Source organism: Oryzias latipes, chromosome 22, assembly GCF_053564925.1.
Source record: "Oryzias latipes strain Hd-rR chromosome 22, Olatipes_Hd-rR_3.1".
In the NCBI taxonomy this organism is placed as follows: Eukaryota; Metazoa; Chordata; class Actinopteri; order Beloniformes; family Adrianichthyidae; genus Oryzias; species Oryzias latipes.
The window spans coordinates 9,941,321-9,964,387 of record NC_136258.1 but is presented as its reverse complement, the minus strand read 5'-3'; the positions used below and the strand labels follow the sequence as shown (position 1 = coordinate 9,964,387).

Here is a 23,067-nt window from a genome sequence, read left to right as displayed (position 1 = left end):
GAGCCGGCCACCCCCGACTGGTGCCCCGTCTCTGCAAGCCAGCCCAGGCACGCGACCTAAGCAACCCAGGGATCGCCACGCACCCACAGCCACCCCCCATAACCCCCCATTAAGTTTTGTTTTCAACACCGAACAGCATAAAAACATCGTCTTGCTCAAACTTGACAAAAGCGTCTCTACTAAAAACAAAAGAGTGGCCGTGTGCGTCAGCTGTGATGCCAGAGTGTCAGATCCCAGATTTACACACAATATCCAGAATATCTTACTCTATTGGTGATTTTGCAGACACTACAGAACAGTTTTTCGGGCAGGCGATCCAGGGGTTTCTCCAGGGGCTTTTCGGGCTTCTTCTCCAATCGTTTATCCGGCCATTTGTCAGGGATCCTGTCAATGGTTTTCTTTCTGTGTCTGAAGACAGACAGACAGAACTGGCCACAGAAGGACATCAACGTGTTGTCTTCTGCTGGGATAGTGATCATGTCTCTCGGTTGAGCAATTTCCCTGTATTAAAAAAAAAGAGAAAAGAAATGAGGATAAATAAATGGCAAAATCCACAAAATGGTAGCACTTATGTGCTGTTTATCATATAGGTACTATTTTTTTTGGAGTATAAGTAGCAGTTTTTTGCCTAGTTTGGCGGGAGCTGTGACTTATACTCTGGAGCAACTTATATTTGATATTTCTTTAAATCAATATTGGCACATATATTTATTAATTTCCCAATAACAACCGCTTGACGGCATTGTAAGTGTGCATTTGCTATTGACAGGAACTCAAAAGAAGCGCTGCTCAGTCTGATAAGGTAGTGGAGTCATCTGATCGTTCTCCTGAACTTCATGATATTTCTCTAATTTCTATCAAGAAAATAATAAAAATGCTATAAATTATTGCATTTTCACTTCCATTTAAAAAAAATGGAGTTACATAAAAAAAATGTGAATTTGTGCTAAACAAGCATTTTAGTCTTCAATATGGACTTTCGATGTGAATATTGGAAAGATGGACATTTTTTCCCCTAACCCCACTCTGTTTCTTTGCCTTAGACAACATGTTTTACAAACTTAAAGTCGTGGACAAATATGCTCCTCATGCGAGCTTGAGATGTGAGAGGCGATGAAAAGCTTTACCTGTTGCACTGGAAACAGTTTCGATTCTTAACGGCTGGAGGAAGGTGGCCTGTCAGACAGACAGTGGAGCAGAAAAGCTGCGTTGACCCTTTTCTTTGGAATGCTGTTTGGCCTTTCAGCAGAACCTTGAAACCCATTACAAACAGAATTGAATGTCTTCATTTGATCAAAATCTGTTTTCAAGCCTAAAGAAAAGCTACAGCCTACTAAGAACTAAAATGAAGAGTTAAGTAAAGAAGCACATTTCTCATTTTACTAACAACTAAAGTTAAAAGCCAATTTCACACAGAAACAATTTCAAACAACTACTTACTTTTCCTGTCTGTGAATTTAAATAAAAGACTGTTATGATAGAAGACTGCTCTACATTTTTAACACCTATCCACTGATACACCCAAGTTTATTTACAACTAGAACAAATGCTGCATGCTAGCCTGTACCTTGGAGCAGCCGCTGCAGCGAACACTTCCAGCCATCTGAGGTGGGGGTGGGCGTTGTGGTATCATGGTCAGAGTGGGAATCGGCCGTGCAACTGGAGCTGGCTGCCTGACAGGAAGGGAAGTCATGGCCTGGAGGACAGCTCCTCTTCCAGGGATGAAAATGGTAGTCTGAGCTGGAGCGGAGACAGCTGCTGGAACTTCAGCAGGAGAAAGGAGACATTTTGATGTGTCCACAAGTCTTATTTACACCCCTAGTGTACGGGTTTAGTTCTGAGATCTGCCAGATGCCAAAATACCAATAATGTTTAAGCTACAACAGTTTAACAAGCTCCAGTGTTAACATTCTTTTGACAACCATCATTTTTCAACTTTTAATGATATTAAACATAATTCCAGTTTAGTCTGAAGCACAGAACTGCAGCCTTTTTGCTGACATGCAATACTTAACAGTAATGAAGTGTTTACACAATCAACGTGGCACCCCTGGCCTTCTGTTGTAGAGAAAAGTGGCTTTTCACCTTTTTGCAATACATTACTAACACAAAAGAACACAAATCCAATATGACAAGTCGCTTTTCCCCGCAACAGAATCAGCTGATTGACGATGGTGTAAATTGTCGAAGAGTTTTTGGGTATCGCTGGTGATATCTTGCGATAAAGGGTTAAAATCCAACTGTTGACTCAAATAATGGTAAGGAATAGGACTGAATGCAAACCTGCTTTTAAAAGCCAATTATAGATAGATTGAACTTCAATTCATCCCAAGACAGAGAAATTAATTAATATGTAACCATTACTCAAAAAACAAGATAATAATAAAAAACAACAGATAAGAGATAATAAATAGCACTAATTCACAATAAATAACACAAATAAACAACCTGATCAACTCTAATGCGAAGGAGATGTGTCGCACTTCATGAGGCAAATGGTGATCACACCAGATACTGACTGGTTGTCTGAGTCCCCTGACCCCCTCAATAAAACAAAACTGAAGATTTCAGAGTGGCCTTTTCTTGTGGCCAGTCTAAGGCACACCTGTGCAATAATCATGCTGTCTAATCAGCATCTTGATATGGCACACCTGTGAGGTGGGATGGATTGTCTTGGCAAAGGAGAAGTGCTCACTATCACAGATTTAGACAGATTTGTGAACAATATTTCAGAGAACTGGTTATTTTGTGTATGTGGAAAATGTTTCACATCTTTGAGTTCATACCATAAAAAATGGGAGCAATAACAAAAGTGTTGCGTTTATATTTTTGGTCAGTGTAATAGGGTTGTGCCGATGGACGATATCATCGTCCATCGTGATGGGTGACTGACATCCCGATGGAGAGACCACCATCGTGATGCCACGCCCCCGCCACGTTGCGCGTCGACACCATAAGCCGCAGTTACATGTACAAAATATCTTGATGGGATCAATGGTCGGATTAGAATCCAACCGTGTACATGGGCCCAGAAAAATGTTTTTTAGAATATAAAAACGTTCACTAAGGTCACACTTTCCGTCGGAATAAATCATTCGCACATGCGCAGTAGGGTTTGAAAAACGGAAGGATATAAACTCCGCCAGCGGCTTTTTTTCTTCAAACTTTATTGTATGTAACAATTCAATACAAAACATTGTTAAACAGCGCCGAGCGGCTATATACATTGACATGTCAGCTCGGTAAAATACGAGATGATCTTCTAAACGTGCTTTTAATAATGTTACGGTTATTATGAAACACCTGTTCGCTCATCATTTGAATTTTAATCCGTGTGGTCAGTGCTTTTTCTGAACGAAGCCAGGATTAGCAGTATGCTAACACGGGCTAACAACATTAGCTTTGGGTGGCGCAGCTTGCTGGCTGCACGTAAACATGTAAGAATAACATCAGCCTTTATTTAGTCGGGACACGACTGGAAACACAAATCCGCGTGATTGTTTGAATGTTTTCTAAGGACTGAGCGACATTTCTGCTTTGAAGCTCAAACCGCTGTGTGTGCTGACGATCCGAGCTGTGCTCAGACACACACTTTTAGACCCGGTTCTGAGTTCGGTTGATTGTACCCCTAGAGCTGCGGGACGGATCGCAGTCTTAAATCTCCCACACATACCGCTCATGTACCCCCCCCCCCCCCCCCCCCTTCCCATCAAACACAAAGCTGTAAGTCCGCACTCCCCCGGAAGTGCGGGAGCGGACTACTTCTCTTCTATTTTGTTTGTTACTTTTTTTGTTAAAGTCACTTCCCTCAGTTTATACTGGATCATCGCGGATTGGGAAATAAAATGAAAAAAGCAAAAAAACGAATAGCAGTTATACAAGAACGAAAAATGTAAAAATACCCCCCCAACCCCCCCGACGATATCATCGTCCATCCCGATGGTTGACAGCAAACATCGTCAACGGCCAATTTAAGGGACATCGCCCAACCCTACAGTGTAATTCCATGATTTCCAATATTAGAAAGAAATGTTTTATTTACAAAAAAAAGTATCAATTTGTGCATATGTTTGATGTACTGGGGAAAAAAATGAGTACTGTTTGGCAGATGGGTAGAGAAATCGCCAGGCTGAATGCAAAGTGCAGTTATAGTTATGGCTTCTTTTTGCACTGCTGTTTCTGCTGATGCCAGAACTGCTGATGGTTGTTCCTGAAAGTATGCGTCACAGATTTACGTTGGAGATCTGATGCATTTCTAATAATTACATCCACCTACGGTAACCAGAAATCTACGGAGCAGTGCAGAGCAGGGGGGCTCTTTACGTCAATCGTTCGCAAAGGACATGTGGGTAGATCGCAGGCCATAAATAAACAAATAAAATAACAAATATATTTTAAATAATCATCCTCTCCGTGAAGTAACATAGAACGGCCAATCGAACATCGTCTGATCCATACGACACTGAACCAATGCGTTTAAATCCACTGAGTGCTCAGTTTTTCTGGAGTCTGAGAGCTGCTGTCGGCCCTGCTGTGTACCAGGTCCCTAGCGGAGGACCAGTCTGCCTGCAAAAGTGGCAAAGATTGAGGCCCGGGATGGCCCGCGTGGCTCCTCAGTCTAAAACTAAGACGCCTCGTCTGACCCAGCCATCCCGCCACGCTGCCTGCTGCTGGGTTTGCGGTTCCCACCCGGGGGATCTGAGCCCACTCAGGCACCAGTGTCCTTCTCCAGCACTGCACACATAGACCATGCGCTGCCATTTGCTCAGCTGTGGTTTAGCCAGCCGCGCTTTAGCCACTCTAACCCCCCGTTAGACGGTTTACGGCAGAACATGAAATGCTTTCCGTTTTCACAATAAAATGCCTCATCTGTTCTAATTATGTATTTCTACAACAATAATATTAATACAACAAAGCAATCTTCTCACAGAGATTGGTGTACTACTGTGTAGTTTTTGAGTTATTAGTACATAAACATAGTATTTTTGACTGAAGATATCATAGAAGTTGTCAACTTTGAAGTTGAATAAAGTGACTTTGGTGTATAATTCCAGGCCTTCACTAGTCAATCATTGTTCTACACAACCTGCACTGCCACCTGACAGACATTTGTGTACACTGTGTAGTTTTTGAAAATTTCAGCCTAAATAAAAAAAAAAACTTGTGTAGTATTCTAGGACAGTGGTCCCCAACGGACCGGTATGACGTCACACTAAGTTTTCACGGACAGAAGTACTGTCTATTAAATGGAGTTGAGTTGTTTTCCTCTTGGCTAATTGCACTTTGTTCATCTGCTCCTGATTAACAACAATTTGAATAAAAACTCAGAAATGCTATTTTGAGCTTAATTTTATTTTATATATGTCCTGCCTCATCAGAAAAATGCCACAAGAACAGGTTATAAAAACCAAAAACCCATCTTTTATGGGAGTGGGTCTTTAATATTTCCTATGCCAGATGATGAGCTTTTCCTGGTCTGTGCTGGAAGTGCAGATGTGAATGCCGGACGCCCTGCCCTCCACCAGGCACCAACACAAAAACCTGTCTGCAGGCTATGTATGAAAAACCTTCTACCAGCATAATGTTTTTTAACGTAAAGGGAAAAAGTTCTTTCAATTAACGTCAATAAATAAAGTGATAAACTACCTGAATTCAACATAAAACAGGTAGTCCAAACAAACACGTCTTTTGCTAAATGATCTGCCTCAGCCACTACAATAAAAATAATAATAATAACTGAACAGTAGAGAATAACTGCAATAGAAGCCTCAACTATGAAAATGCTTTAAAAAGAATCTCAGTGAGGAGCCTATGATATTTGTAGGTCTTGTCTATATATGTAGATATTCCCACCTAAAATCAACTCACTTGTATTGGATGTGAAGGTGTTCGCTCCTCCTACAGAGTAGACGGAGCTGATTCTTAGCTCTTCCTGAAATTGTAAAATAAAACAAGAATTTAAAGGTTAACTCAATATTGTGTGAAAACACAAATGGGGATTATTATGAAGAAACAGGAGGAAGTGTTCTCTTAATATATTGCGTTCACCTTTCACGGTCTCACTGATTTTTGTGTGCGCAATTCTTTTTTAACAGTGCAGTGTGTTCGATGACCTGATTGGATGGAGACCTTGTCAGTCAATCGCCACCATATTATGTCTCCTGTACAGATAAGTGCAGCTTTCCAAATCTACACAGATCTTTGTTTTCACTCCATAATACTGGACTTGTTTTTCTATGAAGGTTTAAACATTGAGTTAAAACAAGAGAGAAAAGTGTTTAGTGGGGGGGTTTACAGCCCCAAAACATCTGTAATCCTACTTCTTGGAAGTCACCAATCGCAGTTTTATTTTTATTTATTTTAGAAAGTAGCACCTGCGATAAAAGCACTTTAAGTGTTGAATCCATGTCTGCTTATTTAATCTCCGGCCTGGTTTAGGTAAACCTCTGCATGCCCACCTCTTGTTGGTCCAGCTCCTCCTTAATCTGTTTGGTAGAACTCTGAGGCAGCAGAGCAGCATCGTAGCCTTCATCAACAGGTTCGTCCTTAATGGTGATTCCAGGAGAAGCTGGGGTGTTACCATCCTCCACTGGGGCAGTCTCTGATGTCTGAAACCATAAATGTCCACAAATTGACTCATAAGGACTGAACAACAGCAGATAATTAAAAGGGCAAATATTAAAGTACTTACTTCTTCCTGTTGGCTGTCTTCAGTTTCCTCTGTCTGGTTTAAAATCCCCTCGTCTGATATGAAGACACAGAACATTGTTTCTTATAGCTGAACCTACATTTGGAAAACCACTTGCAAAGAAAAGTCCTATTGATCTTTGTTCTTTAGTATTCCAGCTGCCTTTAAAACAAAAAGACGAGTCAGGGACAGATGACTAAAATCCTGTTGTAGCAAATCACTCCAAACCTGCTAAATCACTATTTCAGCAGATAAAAATATTTATATTTTCATATTAGTAGAGTAAGTTATTGAACTATTTTTTTGTTGTTGAAAAAACTGTTGGCATGAATCAACTAAGTCAACTGAGACATGCTTTAGTGCAATAAAGTTCATAGTGTCTGCAGTTGTTGACTGACTTCTTGGTTCTTTTGTTAACATAACCCGTGTCTGATAACAAAAGAACCAAGTAGTCAGTAAGACCAGCTTTCTTTTGAGCCACTATAATGCTGGTGACTGTCTAGTGCACATGTGTCAAACTCAAGGCCCGGGGGCCAAATGTGGCCCTCCATGTCATTGTATGTGGCCCGCGAGAGCATAAAAGTTTTTATTTTCTTAAAAATACAAATCGGTGTTTATATCTAGGGGGAATATGACTTGGAATATGGGATTGAGCAACTATACATTAGGACTTAAACACTGTCCATATAACCTAACCTGACAGAATCAAATTTAAAAGGATTTATGTTAGAGTAACAAGCAAACATATGTTTTCTATGCAACTGTAATTGTCACTTTAAAAAGTTATAATAAATAAATAATGAGTTATTTAACATTAAGGAGTAGTTACATTTATTTTTCATTACATTTAGTTACATGTATAAGTTATATCCGGCCCTTTGAGGACAGACACTATGCTGATGTGGCCCTCTGTGAAAATGAGTTTGACACCCCTGGTCTAAGGCTTTGAGAGCAAAAATGAATAAATAAATATTACAAATACATTTAAAAAACTCCAACAGGGCTGGACTATGGGGTAGTGGTTGGGACTCTTGCCTCAAAAGCGAGACAGCCTTTGTTCAATACCAGCCGGGTTCTTTCTGTGTGGAGTTTGCATGTTCTCTTCGTGCATGTGTGGGTTTTCCTCAAGGCGATCCAGTTTCCTCCCACAGTCCAAAAACAGGCTTTATACATAAATTGAGAATTCGAAATTGCCCCTAGGTGTAAATGTTTGGTCCTGCAACAGACTGAGCCATCTGTCCAGGGTGTACCCCGCCTTGGTCCCACAGTAGCTGGGTCGGCTTCAGCAACCCCCTGACTTTGCAAGGGATAAAGCTGGTTCTGAAGATGGATGGATGGATGGATGGATGGATGGATGGATGGATGGATGGGGGGAAAAAAATCAATACCCTTCAAAGCTCAGGGTATTACTTTGTGTTTCTCCCTTACCTGCTTGATTATTTACCATTTTCTCCTGAATCTCATTTCCTTACTCCACATTTCAGAGGTTTTGTATCATGGATCACGTGTCACATCACTGGTGGATTCAGTGACAACTGATAGACCTGGACAAACCATTTACTCTCTATCCATGAAGAATCGTTATATTTAAACACAGCATAGACATAAACTATAGTTGGATAGAAACAGAAATCTGCTCTGAATGTTAAATAAGCAAGTTGATAACGAAATGCTGTTTATAAGGAGATTAGATATGATATCATCATTGTTGATGCTTTCTTTACCGTGTAGTTTTTAAACTATTGTTTAGCACTTCTTGTGCTTTATACCAAGTTAAACTACAAAGCTGGAAAAGGATCTCTGAGAAGCAAGATCAGTTTGTTTTAAACATAAATCTAGAGGTGTGTGATGTCAAAAAGTTCTACCTCTGCTGTTGTCCGGCGTGTTGTCCTGGGAGGAGTGGGACGTGTTAGCAGACACCTGACTGGCTTCTCTTTCTTGCTCGCCCTCCTCATCCTCTCCAGGTTTACGCGGAAAACAATCTTTTTTGGTGGAAGTGTTATCCTGGGTGCATTGGCTTGTTTTTGAGTTGGCCTTGGCGGCATCCCCCGCAGTTCCCAGAGGGAGGGCATAATGCCAGTTTTCATCCTCCTCCGGCTCAAACGCAGGAAGACCATCTAGTGCATCGTCCGACGCAGCTCCCCCACTTCCTCCAGATCCTCTTTTGCTGGTCATCATCTGAAACGAGGAATGTTTGTCGGAGTCTCCCGCCTCCTCCTTCACCTTTTCTTCTTGTTTTCTGCAGCTGCTATCTTCTTCCATTGGCTGGCTTTCTCCGTGTCCTGAAGTCTCGTCAAGTTCCTTTTGCTCAATCGGATCGCTGCTTTTGGAGGAGGAAACAGAGCCCCTGGAGGAGTCTGCAAACTCCCCCAGCCCCATGACCTCATCGAAGACTCTGGACATGTGCTCCTCGTGCTGGTGAAAAAGGGGAAGCGTGTAAAAACAATGAGCACTACAAACAAAAACAAGCTGCTTGACCTGGAGAGAAAAGGTGAGTATTCAGAATACAAGGCTCTGTGATGGTGTGCAAAAAAAAAAAAAAAAGAGTTCATATTTCCCATAATGCAAAAAATAAAAAAGGTATAATGGTAACTTTATGTGTATAATTCATTCATTTGTTTAAAAAAAAAAAGCAAAGTGCTTTGCAGGGCCACACTGAACAGCCTGTATGCACAATTGTTTTCTTGGGAGCTTGTGGCACAAAAACACCACATATTGTGACATATTAAGGTATAAAGGGGCAATTTAAAAGAAAGTGCAAAGGTTTTGTTGCTGTAACCTTGAAATGGAGAAATATATGCAAGATCACTGAATTTATCTTAATGAAACAAACAAAAAAATCATGATAAATTTAGCTCTGAACAACAATTTATGCTACACAATTTTAAATCCCTTTCTGCTTGTTGCATTATGAACAACCCAACTCATTTGGATAATTTAGAAGCTCTTAAAATCATGCTATTATTATTGTTAAATATAGGTCCTCTTTAACTTATGATGTAAATATATTCTATTTTTAGACGAAAGTACTTATTTATGGCATATTTATCATGGTGCTTTTTCATAATTAAACGCAAAATCAACCTTACAGCTAACTTTAGCACATTATTTGTCGATGAAAAGGTCGATGTGAGGCTTTGTTAAAAACCAGGACTCATGTAAGACAATCAGCAACATCTTGGCATTAATTAAACCTTCTGAGTTTAAAGCCCAGTGACAGTATGGTGCGTTATCTAACTAATATTTCGCTTTTTTTTTGTTTTGTTGCTAATCTATACTACATTTTCAAGAAGCGAGGTTAAGCATCAAATCTAAAAAGCGCACAGAAAGCTATTTGCTGCAAGTTAGCTAGCTAACTAGCTAGCTAGGTAACGTTAGCTAAAGAGAGCTCATCTTCCTCGACAGCTTTCTGACAAGAAATAGAAACTGACCGTATGCAACTAAATGCGTTTAATGTTTAGCAAACGTCTGCCTACGACCATGAGGTGTGTCTAGGTTTGTTTTTTATACCCTTAAACGCTTCAGTCTTGCTTCCTCCGAGTCCGCCATGTTTGAATTATGATACAGACGCCGCGCTTCAGGACGCGCAGCCAGCCGGACTCCTATGAATGCAAGAGAGCAGCGATGGCTGAACCCCGTCAAGCCGGAGGGTTGGCTAGAGGCAGGAGCTGCTAAAGACTGATAATACTAAATCATCCCAAAAGCCTTACGCCTCAGGAAATCTTTATGTCTATACAAATGCACGTTCTTCCATTTATTTTAATGGAGAGTTAGCTTAATTCATAGAATATATAGACCCTTTCCCCAAAAAATATAGAATATCATGGAAAAGTGTATTCATTTCCATAATTCCATTAAATGGTAAACTCTCATAGAATATAATAGATTCAATTCCCATTACTTATTTTATTTCAAGTGTTTATGTATTTGTTTTTTCATAAATAAAGGGTTCCAGCTCATAAAACCCACAAAAATATGGTTTCAAAACATTACACTGTAGAGAAACCTGCCCACATTTTGCAGGACATGAATGTTATAAACTGATTTCACCAATAACTATCTAGTAAACTCAAAGCACCTCCACAACTTCCTCAGATGTCATGAAAGACCCACTCCAATCTTATTTTGATCTATTTACAAAAAACCTTTTGATCCATTGTCAAACTGTTCCCAGTGTTCTTACAATTATGTCTAGCTTTTCAATTATGAAATCCAAAAACTTGTCGTTTTTTTAGGACATAATTTCTGCAGATGGGCATAAGTTAATTGGAAAATTGCCTCCAAGTTGTGGAAGTAACTGTAGGTGCTGAGTAAGTCTGCACTCATTTCCCATCATCCCTGCGTTTACACGCTCTCATGCTAGCCAACAAGCCCTCACGACTCCAAGGCGAGCAATACTGGATTGAGGAAAACCAAGACGTAGATGGATCTAGTCGGCTACAAGTGGATGCATCAGAATAGAGCGGAGCAAGGAGCTTGTTATAATTACAGTTTGTACGTAACAACCACAGGCTTTTTCAAAAGGCTTGTTTTTTAATCTGCTCCCAATTAACCCTGATTTGAATAAAGAAATTCTCAGAAACAGTTTTAATCTTAATTTTCTCTATCATGAAAAAAATTCTACAAGAACATGTTAAACAACACCAAAACAATTTTGATCGTAGTGGGTCATTAAATTGGTTCAGTTAGGCTATTAAAAGGTCAGAGCTGGCTCCACTTCCTGAAGAGGCTACAGTCATTTAGCATCTGTCAAACCATACTGAGGATGTTTTATGAATCTGTGATCTCTAGTACCATCTTGTTTGCTGTGGTGTCCCGGACTGAGGGTTGCAGACTCAAACAATCTGAATAAACTGATCTGCAAGGCTTGGTAAGTGGTGGGTATCCTTAACAACAGTGATGGAGAGTAGGATGCTTTAAAAAACTGTGAAGCATCCTGGATGAATCCACTAATGCCCTCTGCTGGCCCCTTGATCAATACAGGCGCACACTGACATCTGGGCTCCCCTTCACAAGAATTGAGCTCCACAGGTCTTTCTTTCCTGTGGCAAAAACAGCATAACTCCTCCATGAAAACCTGCTTACCTCACAAAACCACCTGAGAGTTTTATCCATTTTATTTTACACAGTTATTTTGCACACAGTGCCCGAAAGGGACAAAACAGGTTTAGAAGATGAATGAATAATTTGCAGTCCATTTGTAAGGTAGCTTTACTTTTATTTTATTTTTTGTTGAAATTTGGTGATTGGAGCTCTGCTAAAAATGTAATTTTCCCCTGTATTCTGATTCTGAATCAGTTCTGTTCAATTATCTCAGTTCGGTTCAATATATTGAAAACTTCAGACTTGACAAACAGCCAAAATTCCATCATTGATCCCCCTCCATTGTCTGGGTAAGTCTTAATAGTTCATAGCTAGGGAAGTTGTTTACAGAGTGCTGCGTCCAAGCAGATAAACAGAAAGGCTAATGGAAGGGTAAAATGTGACAGGAGAAGATGCTCCGGCAAAAGAGACGACCATGGGCTTCAGCGGTTTATCGAAAGGTCAAGATTCAAGAACCTGGAAGACATCCAGAAAGAGTGGAATGAGGTGACGGAACAGCTTATGGAGTTGACCGCAAGTGCCAACAAAATCTGGCCTTCTATAACTCCCAACCAGTGCCAATTATGCAAATTAGCACACTTTTTAATGATATCCATTTTTTATACTAAGGGTGTATATACATGTACACACAATGGTTTCACATTAAAATGTGATATCTTAATAATTAGGACATTTAAAAATATGTTTAATTAGGCTAAAATATGCAAATGTTTTTGAAAAGGCACAAAATGAAAATAATTTAAAGCTGTTCATGTCCAACAGGGCACCACAATACTAAAAAAATGTAGGTTATTTTTCCAGATAAAGTGCAAAGTTTATCTGAGAACAGTTTCTTTTAAAATCGAAAGGTGCTCAGAAACAGGAGATGTGACCGGAAGAAATTCGGCAGACCCAAAGTCTGAAGCAAGATTCTAAGAAGTGTCCCCAGTGTTTCTTTTTTTAAATTATGATTATGCCATTTTGTAGGACACAGATTCTGCAGAGCGGTACAAGTTCATTTGAAATTCATCACTGAGCTGTCGATGGGACTGTTGGCAAGGAGCAACCCTGCCCCTCTTTCATTTCCTGTTGATGAAAGCTCTCCGTTTACAGGCTCTTCCACCAGCTTTAAAAAGCCCATGTAAAACCCATTACATTACATTATCATCCACAATACACTGCTTTAATACAGAAGCATGCAGAACTGGTTGTTCCTCCATAAATAGTTGAAATAATGCAGTTTCGTAAAGTTAGTAACATTTACACAGATTCGGACTTCCGGGCCAATACGTTTTTTAATAAACGTTTTAAACTGATGGCAATGACCTACAGAAAACTTTTACTACAGAATAATGTATTTTCCCTCTTTTTAATGAGAATGACTCTCTCCAGGCTGCCAAAGGAGATTTTGGTTGGCAAATTTATCGTTATCGTGAGATTAAGCTGTGCAATACGCATATCCCAAAAGACGGCGACAACTGCAATAAATGGTTACCTTAAATGTACTAAAACAATCTTATGGCAGCTTGAAGTATTTAAAGAAATAAACCCATTTAAGCATTTGACCAATCAGAGGGGCCCCTTCATGCTGTTGACCAATGGGATGGAGTCCTTTTATGTTAGATACTCGCCTCCTATGTAGACTAGGGTCAATTGGAGTGTAACTTAAGTTATGTTGACTCTCATTTAAATTAAACTGTTGCGGTGCAATGGAATTGATGTTTTTGGTTGTTTTGCTATTTGATCATGTATTGCAAGTTATATAGTCATCGCTATATTGATCACTAATATCACAAATCACGAGTTATCCTCATATCGTGCAGCCCTAGATAGCAGTGAGATATCTGCCAAGGAACTGTCTACACAGTTAAAGCTCAAGAAAAAGATGACTTTAAATAATCAATAATGTCTCAAAAACAAATGAATGAGAGTAAACTGGTGTTCATCAGGAATACCAGAAACGCCAGAGGAAAAATTTAAAGCTTTACTCAAACCCAGCTTAGGCTTCCTGAAGAAAAAGTAAAATCTATAAACTTTCACCGTGTGCATCGCATGGGAGCAGCAAGACCAGGAAATTGCAGGCCAAGACCCATCGTGGTCACGTTCGTGCTCCACAAAGAGAAGAAAGAGGTGAGGCGCCGTGGCAGGGAGCTCCGGGGGACCGACTTCAGGATGGATGATCAGTTCCCCAAAGAAATCTTGGAGCGTCAAAGGATCCTGTTCCCCATCAGAAAGAAATTTCTGAGTGAAGGGGCCCACGCTGTCATCTCTGTGGACCGGTGAACGGACAGCTCCACCGCGACCCAAACGTCACCCCCTGGCTCTACTAAATCAGATACGTATCCGCACTCTTCACACTCTCTGCACAGGTGTTAGTTTATGCTTATATTTGACACACTGGGCATAACACACGGGGCATAAAGGTTTTCCACTTTAGGTAATACCACCACCAGTCTCTTCAGCAGGTTCAGACCTGTTTATTATAGGTTTGTTCTGCTTTTACCCTCCCTGTTTCCTTAATTATTTCCCCCTCTGCACTCTTTTCCTTTTTTCACACAATTTTCCCTAGGCTGATAGGAAAATTCTAATGACCGAGCATTCCACTGGTATTTAAACGCAGCACTTACGGATGAATTTGTGAGATGTGAAAACAGTCTCACGGTAGATCCGTGCGTAACTTTGGCTCTGTGTGTGCGTAACAAGGGATTCGTGCGTGTTTTTTAAAGATGTGTGTGTGTAAGTAGTTTCAAGCTGTTGTAATCTTAATTTGTGCATACGTAAATTGCATTTTGTATTTTTTTCATTTGATATTTTTTTAACTTATACACAAAACTTATTATGTGAGTCACAAATCACGCACAAATCCAAATTTATGCACAAATCCTAATTTACGCAAGCACAAAGCAAGAATATGCATACACAAATCCTAATTTACGCACAAATCAAGAATTACGCACGCACAAATCCGACTGAGTCTAATTTCTCTCCATAAATTAATGACTAAATTAAAAGATCTCAAAACTGATCTTGTGTTTCTTCAAGAAACTCATTTGTCTAGTTCATCAGTGAATGTCCTCACCACAGAAGACTTTCCCAACCTATATTCAGCTTGTTATAATTCTAGACAGAGAGGAGTAGCAATCATGATAAACAGGGAAATTAAATTCACAGCAACTAGTACAGTCATAGACCCAGAAGGAAGGTTTATAATAGTCACACTTTCCACTCAAAATATGCAGCTTTGCTTAGCCAATGTTTATGCCCCAAATGTAGATGATCCTTCATTCTTTCATTCCTACTTCTCTGCACTCTGAGCATACAGACAAATTGCTAATTGCGCGGCGATCTCAACATGTGTTTAGATCCAGAAATGGATAGGCTAAGTAACACAGGAAATCCTAGAACCTGGCAGTCCACAAACACTGTTGAACAGTACATGGAGGATTTTGGTCTTTGTGATATTTGGCGATCATTCCATCCCACAAAGCTTATACTTTTTTTTCCACAGTTAATCTAGGGCTGGGCGATATGGCCTAAAAATAAAATCGGAGATTTTATTTATTCGATTTCCGAATTTCCCCCCGATCCCCCCCCCCCCCCCCCCTACTTAAGGAACGGGCCTTTAGACACACACACTGCATGTTAGCAGGCTTGTGGGTATCCTGTCGGCTGTAGTGGTGGTTGGGCGTGCAACGCTGGGGGGTCGATCAGCCAGAGGGGGTTACTGTCGCACAAGCTCAATACTCCTAAGTTACACCGGTTGCCTGACTAGCAGTTTTAACTCAAAAATGTCAAAACAAAACAAAATAGATGTGGAAAACGATGCTAACGCTCTCTGCTAAGCACACCGCTAAGTGTAGCAGCTAACTCTCCACGAGTGATGGAACCTTCCGCCCTGATACGGGAGATCTCTCAAAACTTTTGTGAAATTATGGAGGACAAATTTTCTAAACTTTCTGAAACCTTGGATAGGTTCTCGGTGACCCTGGAGAGCCACTCTAAGCGTATTACGGAGGCATAGCAGCGTGTGTCAGGTATGAAGTACATGCTATCTGTCCTGCAAGGAAAAGTCACCTAACTGAAAAGAAAATCAAGGAAGTTGGCGTGGACGAAATGGAAAACCGGAGCAGACATGACAATATCTGCATTCTCAGTCTAAAGGAGGGCACAGAGAGAAATCAACCCCTGCAGTTTTTTAAGTTGTGGCTCCCCACTGTGCTCGACCTAGATCGGAAAAACATCTTGGGATTGATTTAGATCAGTGTTTTTCAACCAGTGTGTCGCGGCACACTACACACATAAAACAATTTTTAAATCTTCTAACTTAATTTTTTATTACATCTTTATAAAAAACAGCTGCAGCTTCCAGGTTTTTCTGCCACAATTATCACAAAAATGCATGTGAGATTGCGGAAGGTCTTTAGATCAATTCAGACTATGATTTTATCCTTTTTTTTTTTTTTTTGGATGCTGGTGTGCCGCGGGATTTTTGACAAGGTTAAAGTGTGCCGTGGCTCAAAAATGGTTGAAAAAGACTGGATTAGATGAGAGAAGGTGGCACAAGGCCTTTGAATCTGTAAATAAACTCTCATTATGCAACAGGCTACGAGAAAACCAGTACAGAATATTACACAGACTACAATGCAACCCTAACCCTAACCCTGCACAAAATCAACCCCCAGATCCCTGACATATGTATCAAATGTAAAAAAAGAGACATCATCATTATTTTTTGGTTTTGTCACTTAATATCTAAATTCTGGAGTAACGATCCGAAAGAACTTACCTCAATACTACTCAAAACAATAAAACTAAATCCGACCCTATTCCTTCTGAATATACCTCCAAAGCAACTTCCTACGACAACGGACTTTATTGAAAAAACTCTTGCTTTTAGAAAGATGATGTGTTCTTTTGCAGTGGATCAGGGAGAAGCCTCCCACAGTTATCCAATGGTACAGAGAAACGTTTCAAATTTTTCCCATGGAACATCTTAGTGCCTCTTTAAGGGGGAATGATCATGATTTTTATCGGATTTGGGAACCACTTCTTAACTATCTTCCTTCCTTCCTTTGTCTTCTCAAGAAATCAGTGAGGCTAGGGGAAGCAGTTTAGATAAAACACATGCTGTTCAGTGATGTCCACATGCACTACCATTACTGCAACTTGTGTACCTGATTGTGTTAATCCTGTGCTAACCGGTTCATTGCGTTATTATGTAAAATTTTAATAAAGTACTGTTCAAAAAAGAACAAAGAAATGGACAAATTAGCAAAGAAAGGGAATTATATGATTTGTTATTTCTTATTAATAATACTTCCAGGCGTTGTTTGCTTTGTTCTGCAGCACGTTCATATCTGTAAAATTTTAATAGAATATAATTTTATAGAGAGAAAAATGTTATATGTTATTTAAAGTTTAACTTGATTTATTCTTGATTGATGTTCCTGTCTGTCTTTATTCATATTTATGTTCAAAAACACAAGTTTTAAAGGTTTAAAAGTTTTGAAAGATTAGCTTCAGTGTGTTCAGTAAATGTGTATCTTGTTCACCCCGCAACCTAAAGTGTGTTTTACATTCATGCCCCCTGTTCAACTGAGTTTGACACCCCTGTAATATGGGGTTATAAATGCAATTCTGTGTAAAACGGCCAAATAAATAGGGAACACAAAAGGATGTCATTACATTTGTATGTGTGCGGGGGGTGGGGTGGGGGTTACTTGCCCGGGGAGTAAGTTGGTGTAGAACCGCCAAGTGACGTGGGCAATGAAGTCCCCCAGGAGGACAATGGAGTCCCCCGTTGGGGCACTTTCCCGTACCCCTTTGAGAGTTACAAAGAATGCCGGGTCCTCCAAACTGCTATTCGGCCAGTAAGCCACAACCACAGTCAGAGACCTGTCCCCCCCCCACCTGAAGACGGAGGGACATGACCTTCTTGTCCTCCGGGGTGAACTCCAACACTTAGCGGCTGAGCTGGGGGCTCACAAGTAAGCCCACAGCAGCCCGCCGCCTCTCATCATGAGCTACTCCAGAAGGGTAGAGAGTCCAGCCCCTCTCTAATCTAATCAAATCAACCTTTATTTATATAGCACTTTTCCAACACATGTCACTCAAAGTGCTTTGCATAGAATATAATTAAATTTAAAAATAATATGACAGGCCAGATAATACAGACCCCTAACCCCCCCCCCCCCCCCCCCCCCCCCACACACACACACCATGATAAAGAGAGTGGAAAAAATGATGGAATGTAGAGACCTGGCTATGTCCTGAAGTTGGGAAACATGTCCGCATCAATGACCCCCCACCCAAGGTAACGGAGTAAACTACCACAGGACCCCCCAGATCCGATTAAAAGAGTCAGACCCGGGAGATCCCATTTCAGCGACCCCGTTCACTGAGAAGGGTCAGTCACTGATGTGGAGGACCCCTCAGAAGAAAACACTGGAGTTACAAAAAAATGTAAAAGGAATAAAATTAAAATTAAAATATATTTAAAAACATGAACAAGAAACAAATAATTACATAAACCTTAATAGACATTTAAAATGGTCTGACAAAAAAATTAAAAACAAATAAAATAAATACAAATAAATAAATGTATATAAATACACATATAAAACTAGTAAAAAGAGAAAATAAATAATTAAAATATCAAAATAATTCCTAAAATTCAACTAAAAGCTAAATTAAAAAGGTAGGTCTTCAGCCTTCCTTTAAAAACATGAACAAGGACTGAGTTTCAGAGTCCAGGCTACCGCTCAGCCTCTCGCACAACCTCTGGAAAAAATTCTGTAAATCTGTAATAGGTTTGTTTAATAACATTCAATAAATACTCAAATGAAAATTATGCCGACTGTCATTTGTATTAAGTACTTAGAAAAATCAGAAACATATTTATATGTGCTGTAGTCTTTAATACTCATCAAATAATGATTTTGGGAGATGGTCATCGTATTTAATGTTTAGGATTTTGAATATATGAACCACATATGGTAAATGGTGTATTCTTGTGCCCTTTTTTACCTTCCTTGAAGCCCCAAAGCGCTTTACAGTCACAGTCCCATTCACCAATGTACACACACATTCACACACTGATAGCGGCTCAGCTGCCAAACACTGGCGCCAACCCATAACCACCGGAGGCAAAGTCATATATGATCAAAAATGTTAAATAAGTCTAAACTTACAGTCACCAAACTTTCTCCCATCATCTCACTACCCCATTATAGCAAAAAAATAAATAAAAATAAATTAATTGAAATATGGCTCAATGGCTCTACAAATACAGGAACTACGGTCAAATAACTTTCTCTTGTGATTTTAAATCACTACAACCAAGATTTTAGGTGAGGGCTACTTTGTGTTAAGTAGTTAAGGTTTTTATTCAACATTAGTCAATTTCTAAAATATGTTACCTAATTTGTTAGTTTACATATTTAAAAAGATTAATCATTTTAATTATTTGATTAAGGTAGTTTAAATTTAATTCTCTCTTTTTTTCTTGGTACTTGGGTATGGACAAAAAAACAAGTTTTATGTAGAGATTTGCCATGATTGAAATTTTCATAGTTGATATTGCTTCATTTTAAAAGATCTGATTTGGTCTGATTCACAGATCTAAAATGAGTCCAGGACATCTTTAGCAATAAATTCAACCAGTGTGACTCAGAGATAAATGCCTGGGTGCTGAACAGTGCAGGTGAAGTTTTCCAGAATCCTAGTATTTTTTAAGAAAATAAAAAAAATAAAAATCAATAGTTAATTAAATATGCGTTCAAACATGTAAACAATAATTATTAGCAAATCCATTCACATTTTAGTTTCATAAAGTTCAGCCCACTGTTGTTTTTCCACATTAAAATGATTCAAACGTGAAACCACACTGTTTGGTCACATGTCTTTGCAAAATTCATTGTTTCCACAAATTAGACTGTAATGATCATCATGTGTTGTACACTGTGATGGCACTTTCACAGTAAAATTAAACTATTGTGCCTCAATTAGGGTTGTGCCGACGGACGATGGTGGGTGAGTGACATCCCGATGGAGAGACACCATCGTGATGCCACCCCGCCGCCACGCTGCGAGTCGACACCATAAGCCGCGGTTACATGTACAAAATATCTTGACCGGATCATGGTCGGATTAGAATCCAACCGTGTACGTGGTTCCAGAAAAATGTTTTCAGAATATAACAAACGTTCACATGGGTCACACTTTCGGTCGGAATAAATCATTCGCACATGCGCAGTAGGGTTTGAAAAACCGGAAGCGGATATCAGTTCCGCCGAGCGGCTATTTTTTTCTCAAACTTTATTGAATGTAACAATTCAATACAAAACAATGTTGCCGAGCGGCTATATACATTGATATGTCAGCTCGGTAATATACAAGACGATCTTCTAAACGTGCTTTTAATAATGTTACGATTATTATGAAAAACGCCTGTTCGCTCATCGTTTTATTTTCAATCCGTGTGGTCATTGCTTTTTCTGTTGAAAAACGGAGCCAGAAAGAAGCCAGAATTAGCAGAATGCTAACACGGGCTAAAAACATTAGCTTTGGGTGGTGCTGCAATCTGCATCTTGGCTGCACGTAAACATGTGGGAATAACATCAGCCTTTATTTAGTCAGGACACGACTCGAAACACAAATCCACGTGATTGTTTGAACGATTTTAAGGACTGAGCGGCCTTTCTGCTTTGAAGCTTACACCGCCCCAAAGCGCTGTGTGTGTGCTCACGATCCTCTGCTCAGACACACACTTTTAGACCCGGTTCTGAGTTCGGTAGCCCGTTCCCCTAGAGCTGCGGAACGGATCGCAGTTCTAAATCTCCCACATATTACCGCTCATGTAACAAAGCACCCCCCCCCCCTTCCCCTCAAACACAAAGCTGTAAGTCCGCGCTCCACTGGTCCACCTGACTAATTAAGTGCGGGAGCGGACCATTTCCTTTCTAGTTTGTTTCTTACTTTTTTTGTTAAAGTCACTTCCCGCAGTTTATACTGGATAATCGCGGATGAGTCATTAGTTGCGAAAATAAAATAAATAAAGTAATAAAATGAAACAACGAATAGTAATTATATGAGACCGAAATATTAAAAATAGCCCCCCCCCCCCCCCCCCCCCCCCACACACACACACGACGATATCATCGTCCATCCCAATGGTTGACACCAAACATCGTCAACGGCCAATTTAAGGGACATCGCCCAACCCAAGCCTCAATTTAAATGGTATTTTCCAAAATTGATTATCGATTTCGTTTAGATTGAGCTTCCGGTTCCGGGTTACGGGCAGGGCGCGTGGCGTGCCTCTCTGCGAATACAACTATCTTCAAATTACTTAAAAGGTTGATTTTCCCCAAAAAAGAGAGCTGACCATGCCCCCGAAGAAACCCCAGGAATACGAAGACCTCAAAAAGACTCTTGACATTATTCAAGAAACGCTGAAAAGTTTTATGGAACAAGTGTCGGCTAAGCTAACGCCACTTTGGGAGATGATGGAAGAGTTCCGAAGATTTCGGGCTCAAAACGAGCAGCGAGAAAACCGGGTTGAGATTCTGGAGAAAAGACTGGACGATTTGGAACAGCAAGTAAGGATGAATAATGTCATTCTCACTGGAGTACCAATCAAGCCTCGAGCGAAACTGACAGCAGGAGCAAGCACTGCTAATGCTAGCGATAGCGTTGCTAGCAGTACTAATACGGTGATCGGGGCAGAGTCTTTGGAGCAGCAAATACATTCATTTCTCACATCTAAAGGGATTTCCCTGGATTTCAATACCATCGAGACCTGCCACCTGCTCCCCAGGAGAAAGGAGACGGATAAACCAGCGATCCTCATCAGGTTTGTGAATCATAAACACAAGCTAGCTCTGATGTAACAAAGGAAAAATCTGAAGGGATCTGCTGCTTATCTGAACGACCATCTGACCAGAAGGAATGCTGAAATCTCCAAACATGCAAGGCTTCTCAGGAAGCAGAAGCAGATTGAGAACACTTGGGTTAAAGGCTGCAGGATTTACGTCAAACCGCTCGGTCCAGAGGACCGATCCAAGGTTCTGGTGGTGAACACCATGAAGGACTTTGAGAAGTGTTTGACCACGGTCGTCTGAAACAACATGGAGTAATAAACCAAAGAGCCAAATAATTTCAAGAAATATGACGCCTGGATTCCTCACTTTCTCTGTATGTCTGACGTAACCTGAATAACAGCAGAGTTCTAACCTGCAGACAACTTGACCTCAACTTTCACCGTCGCTGATATCGGCTGAAGAAGGATATGGACCTGAATCTAATGTCTGCAGACATGACATCGAAGAGAACTATTAACTCTGTTTAAACCCAGAAGATCAGCTGTTATCAGTAAAAGAAAAAATACCAACCTTGGACAATCGACAGTTATGGACCCTTTTTACTTTTCCCCCACAGCATTACTTTATTATAAAAAAAAAAGTAAAACAAATGATTAATCACTTATTGAAAATTGTTAATTTGATTGACTTTTAATGATATTACTTCACTTTCTCCAAAAATTGATAAATTGATTCAAAAATCTTTCCTAATGTAGCATAATTTTGCACATGTTTTTATCTTTTGATACTTGATGAAATTTTGCTATGAAAATTCCTGAAACAGTGTTGTGTCTACTTTACTGATATAGTATTATGTTTTATTCATATGAATGGCTTTTATAAGTAACATAATCTGCATATATTCCAGATGACTGATCTGCATTTGCCATGTTGATTTCTAAAATAGTTAATTTTGACGTAATACTTAAGTAATTCATCTTTGTCATGTGCTTTATCGATATCTTATGATTTTTAATTCTGTCTGATAAAAACTGGGAACCGGATATTGATAAATCATGTAATAAAATGGTTACAGTATAACGGGGTGGGATTATATAAGTTCGCTTCCTTCCACTCCCTTTCAAGCAATGTATAACTGATGATTATATTGCTGTTGTGTATTATTTGTACTTAATTGCTTGAAATAAACCATTTCAAATCAAAAAAAAAATTTGTTTCACTTTGAAACAACTTTATAATGATATAGGTCGATTTGATTAAAAGCTTGCCTGAGAGAGATTGATAGAAATATAAATCGATTAATCAATGTAGTTAAATATTAATTACACCCCTAACATTAAGTGAAAAAAAGAGTTATTACCATATAATTGGACAAACATTTATTACCCCAAAAAAGCACAATTACTTAACATTATCCCATATGTTCTCCAAATCTTTTGTTGTAGTAGGACAGTAAGGTGATGAATAGTTTGGTGA

At 39.7% G+C, this 23,067-nt stretch overlaps 1 protein-coding gene across 1 annotated transcript in view; it reads right to left on the bottom strand.

The window, feature by feature from the left end:
- The window catches only part of LOC101159629 (zinc finger MYM-type protein 4), a 46,332-nt gene that overhangs the window by 22,447 nt on the left and 818 nt on the right, over positions 1-23,067 (bottom strand). The window contains exons 3-9 of the mRNA XM_023952028.2: positions 8,554-9,103; positions 6,692-6,744; positions 6,459-6,608; positions 5,869-5,932; positions 1,568-1,764; positions 1,128-1,252; positions 267-501 (exon numbers count right to left, since the gene is read on the bottom strand). Coding sequence (XP_023807796.1) covers positions 267-501; positions 1,128-1,252; positions 1,568-1,764; positions 5,869-5,932; positions 6,459-6,608; positions 6,692-6,744; positions 8,554-9,103 — 1,374 coding nt within the window. The remainder of the gene's footprint in view (positions 1-266; positions 502-1,127; positions 1,253-1,567; positions 1,765-5,868; positions 5,933-6,458; positions 6,609-6,691; positions 6,745-8,553; positions 9,104-23,067) is intronic.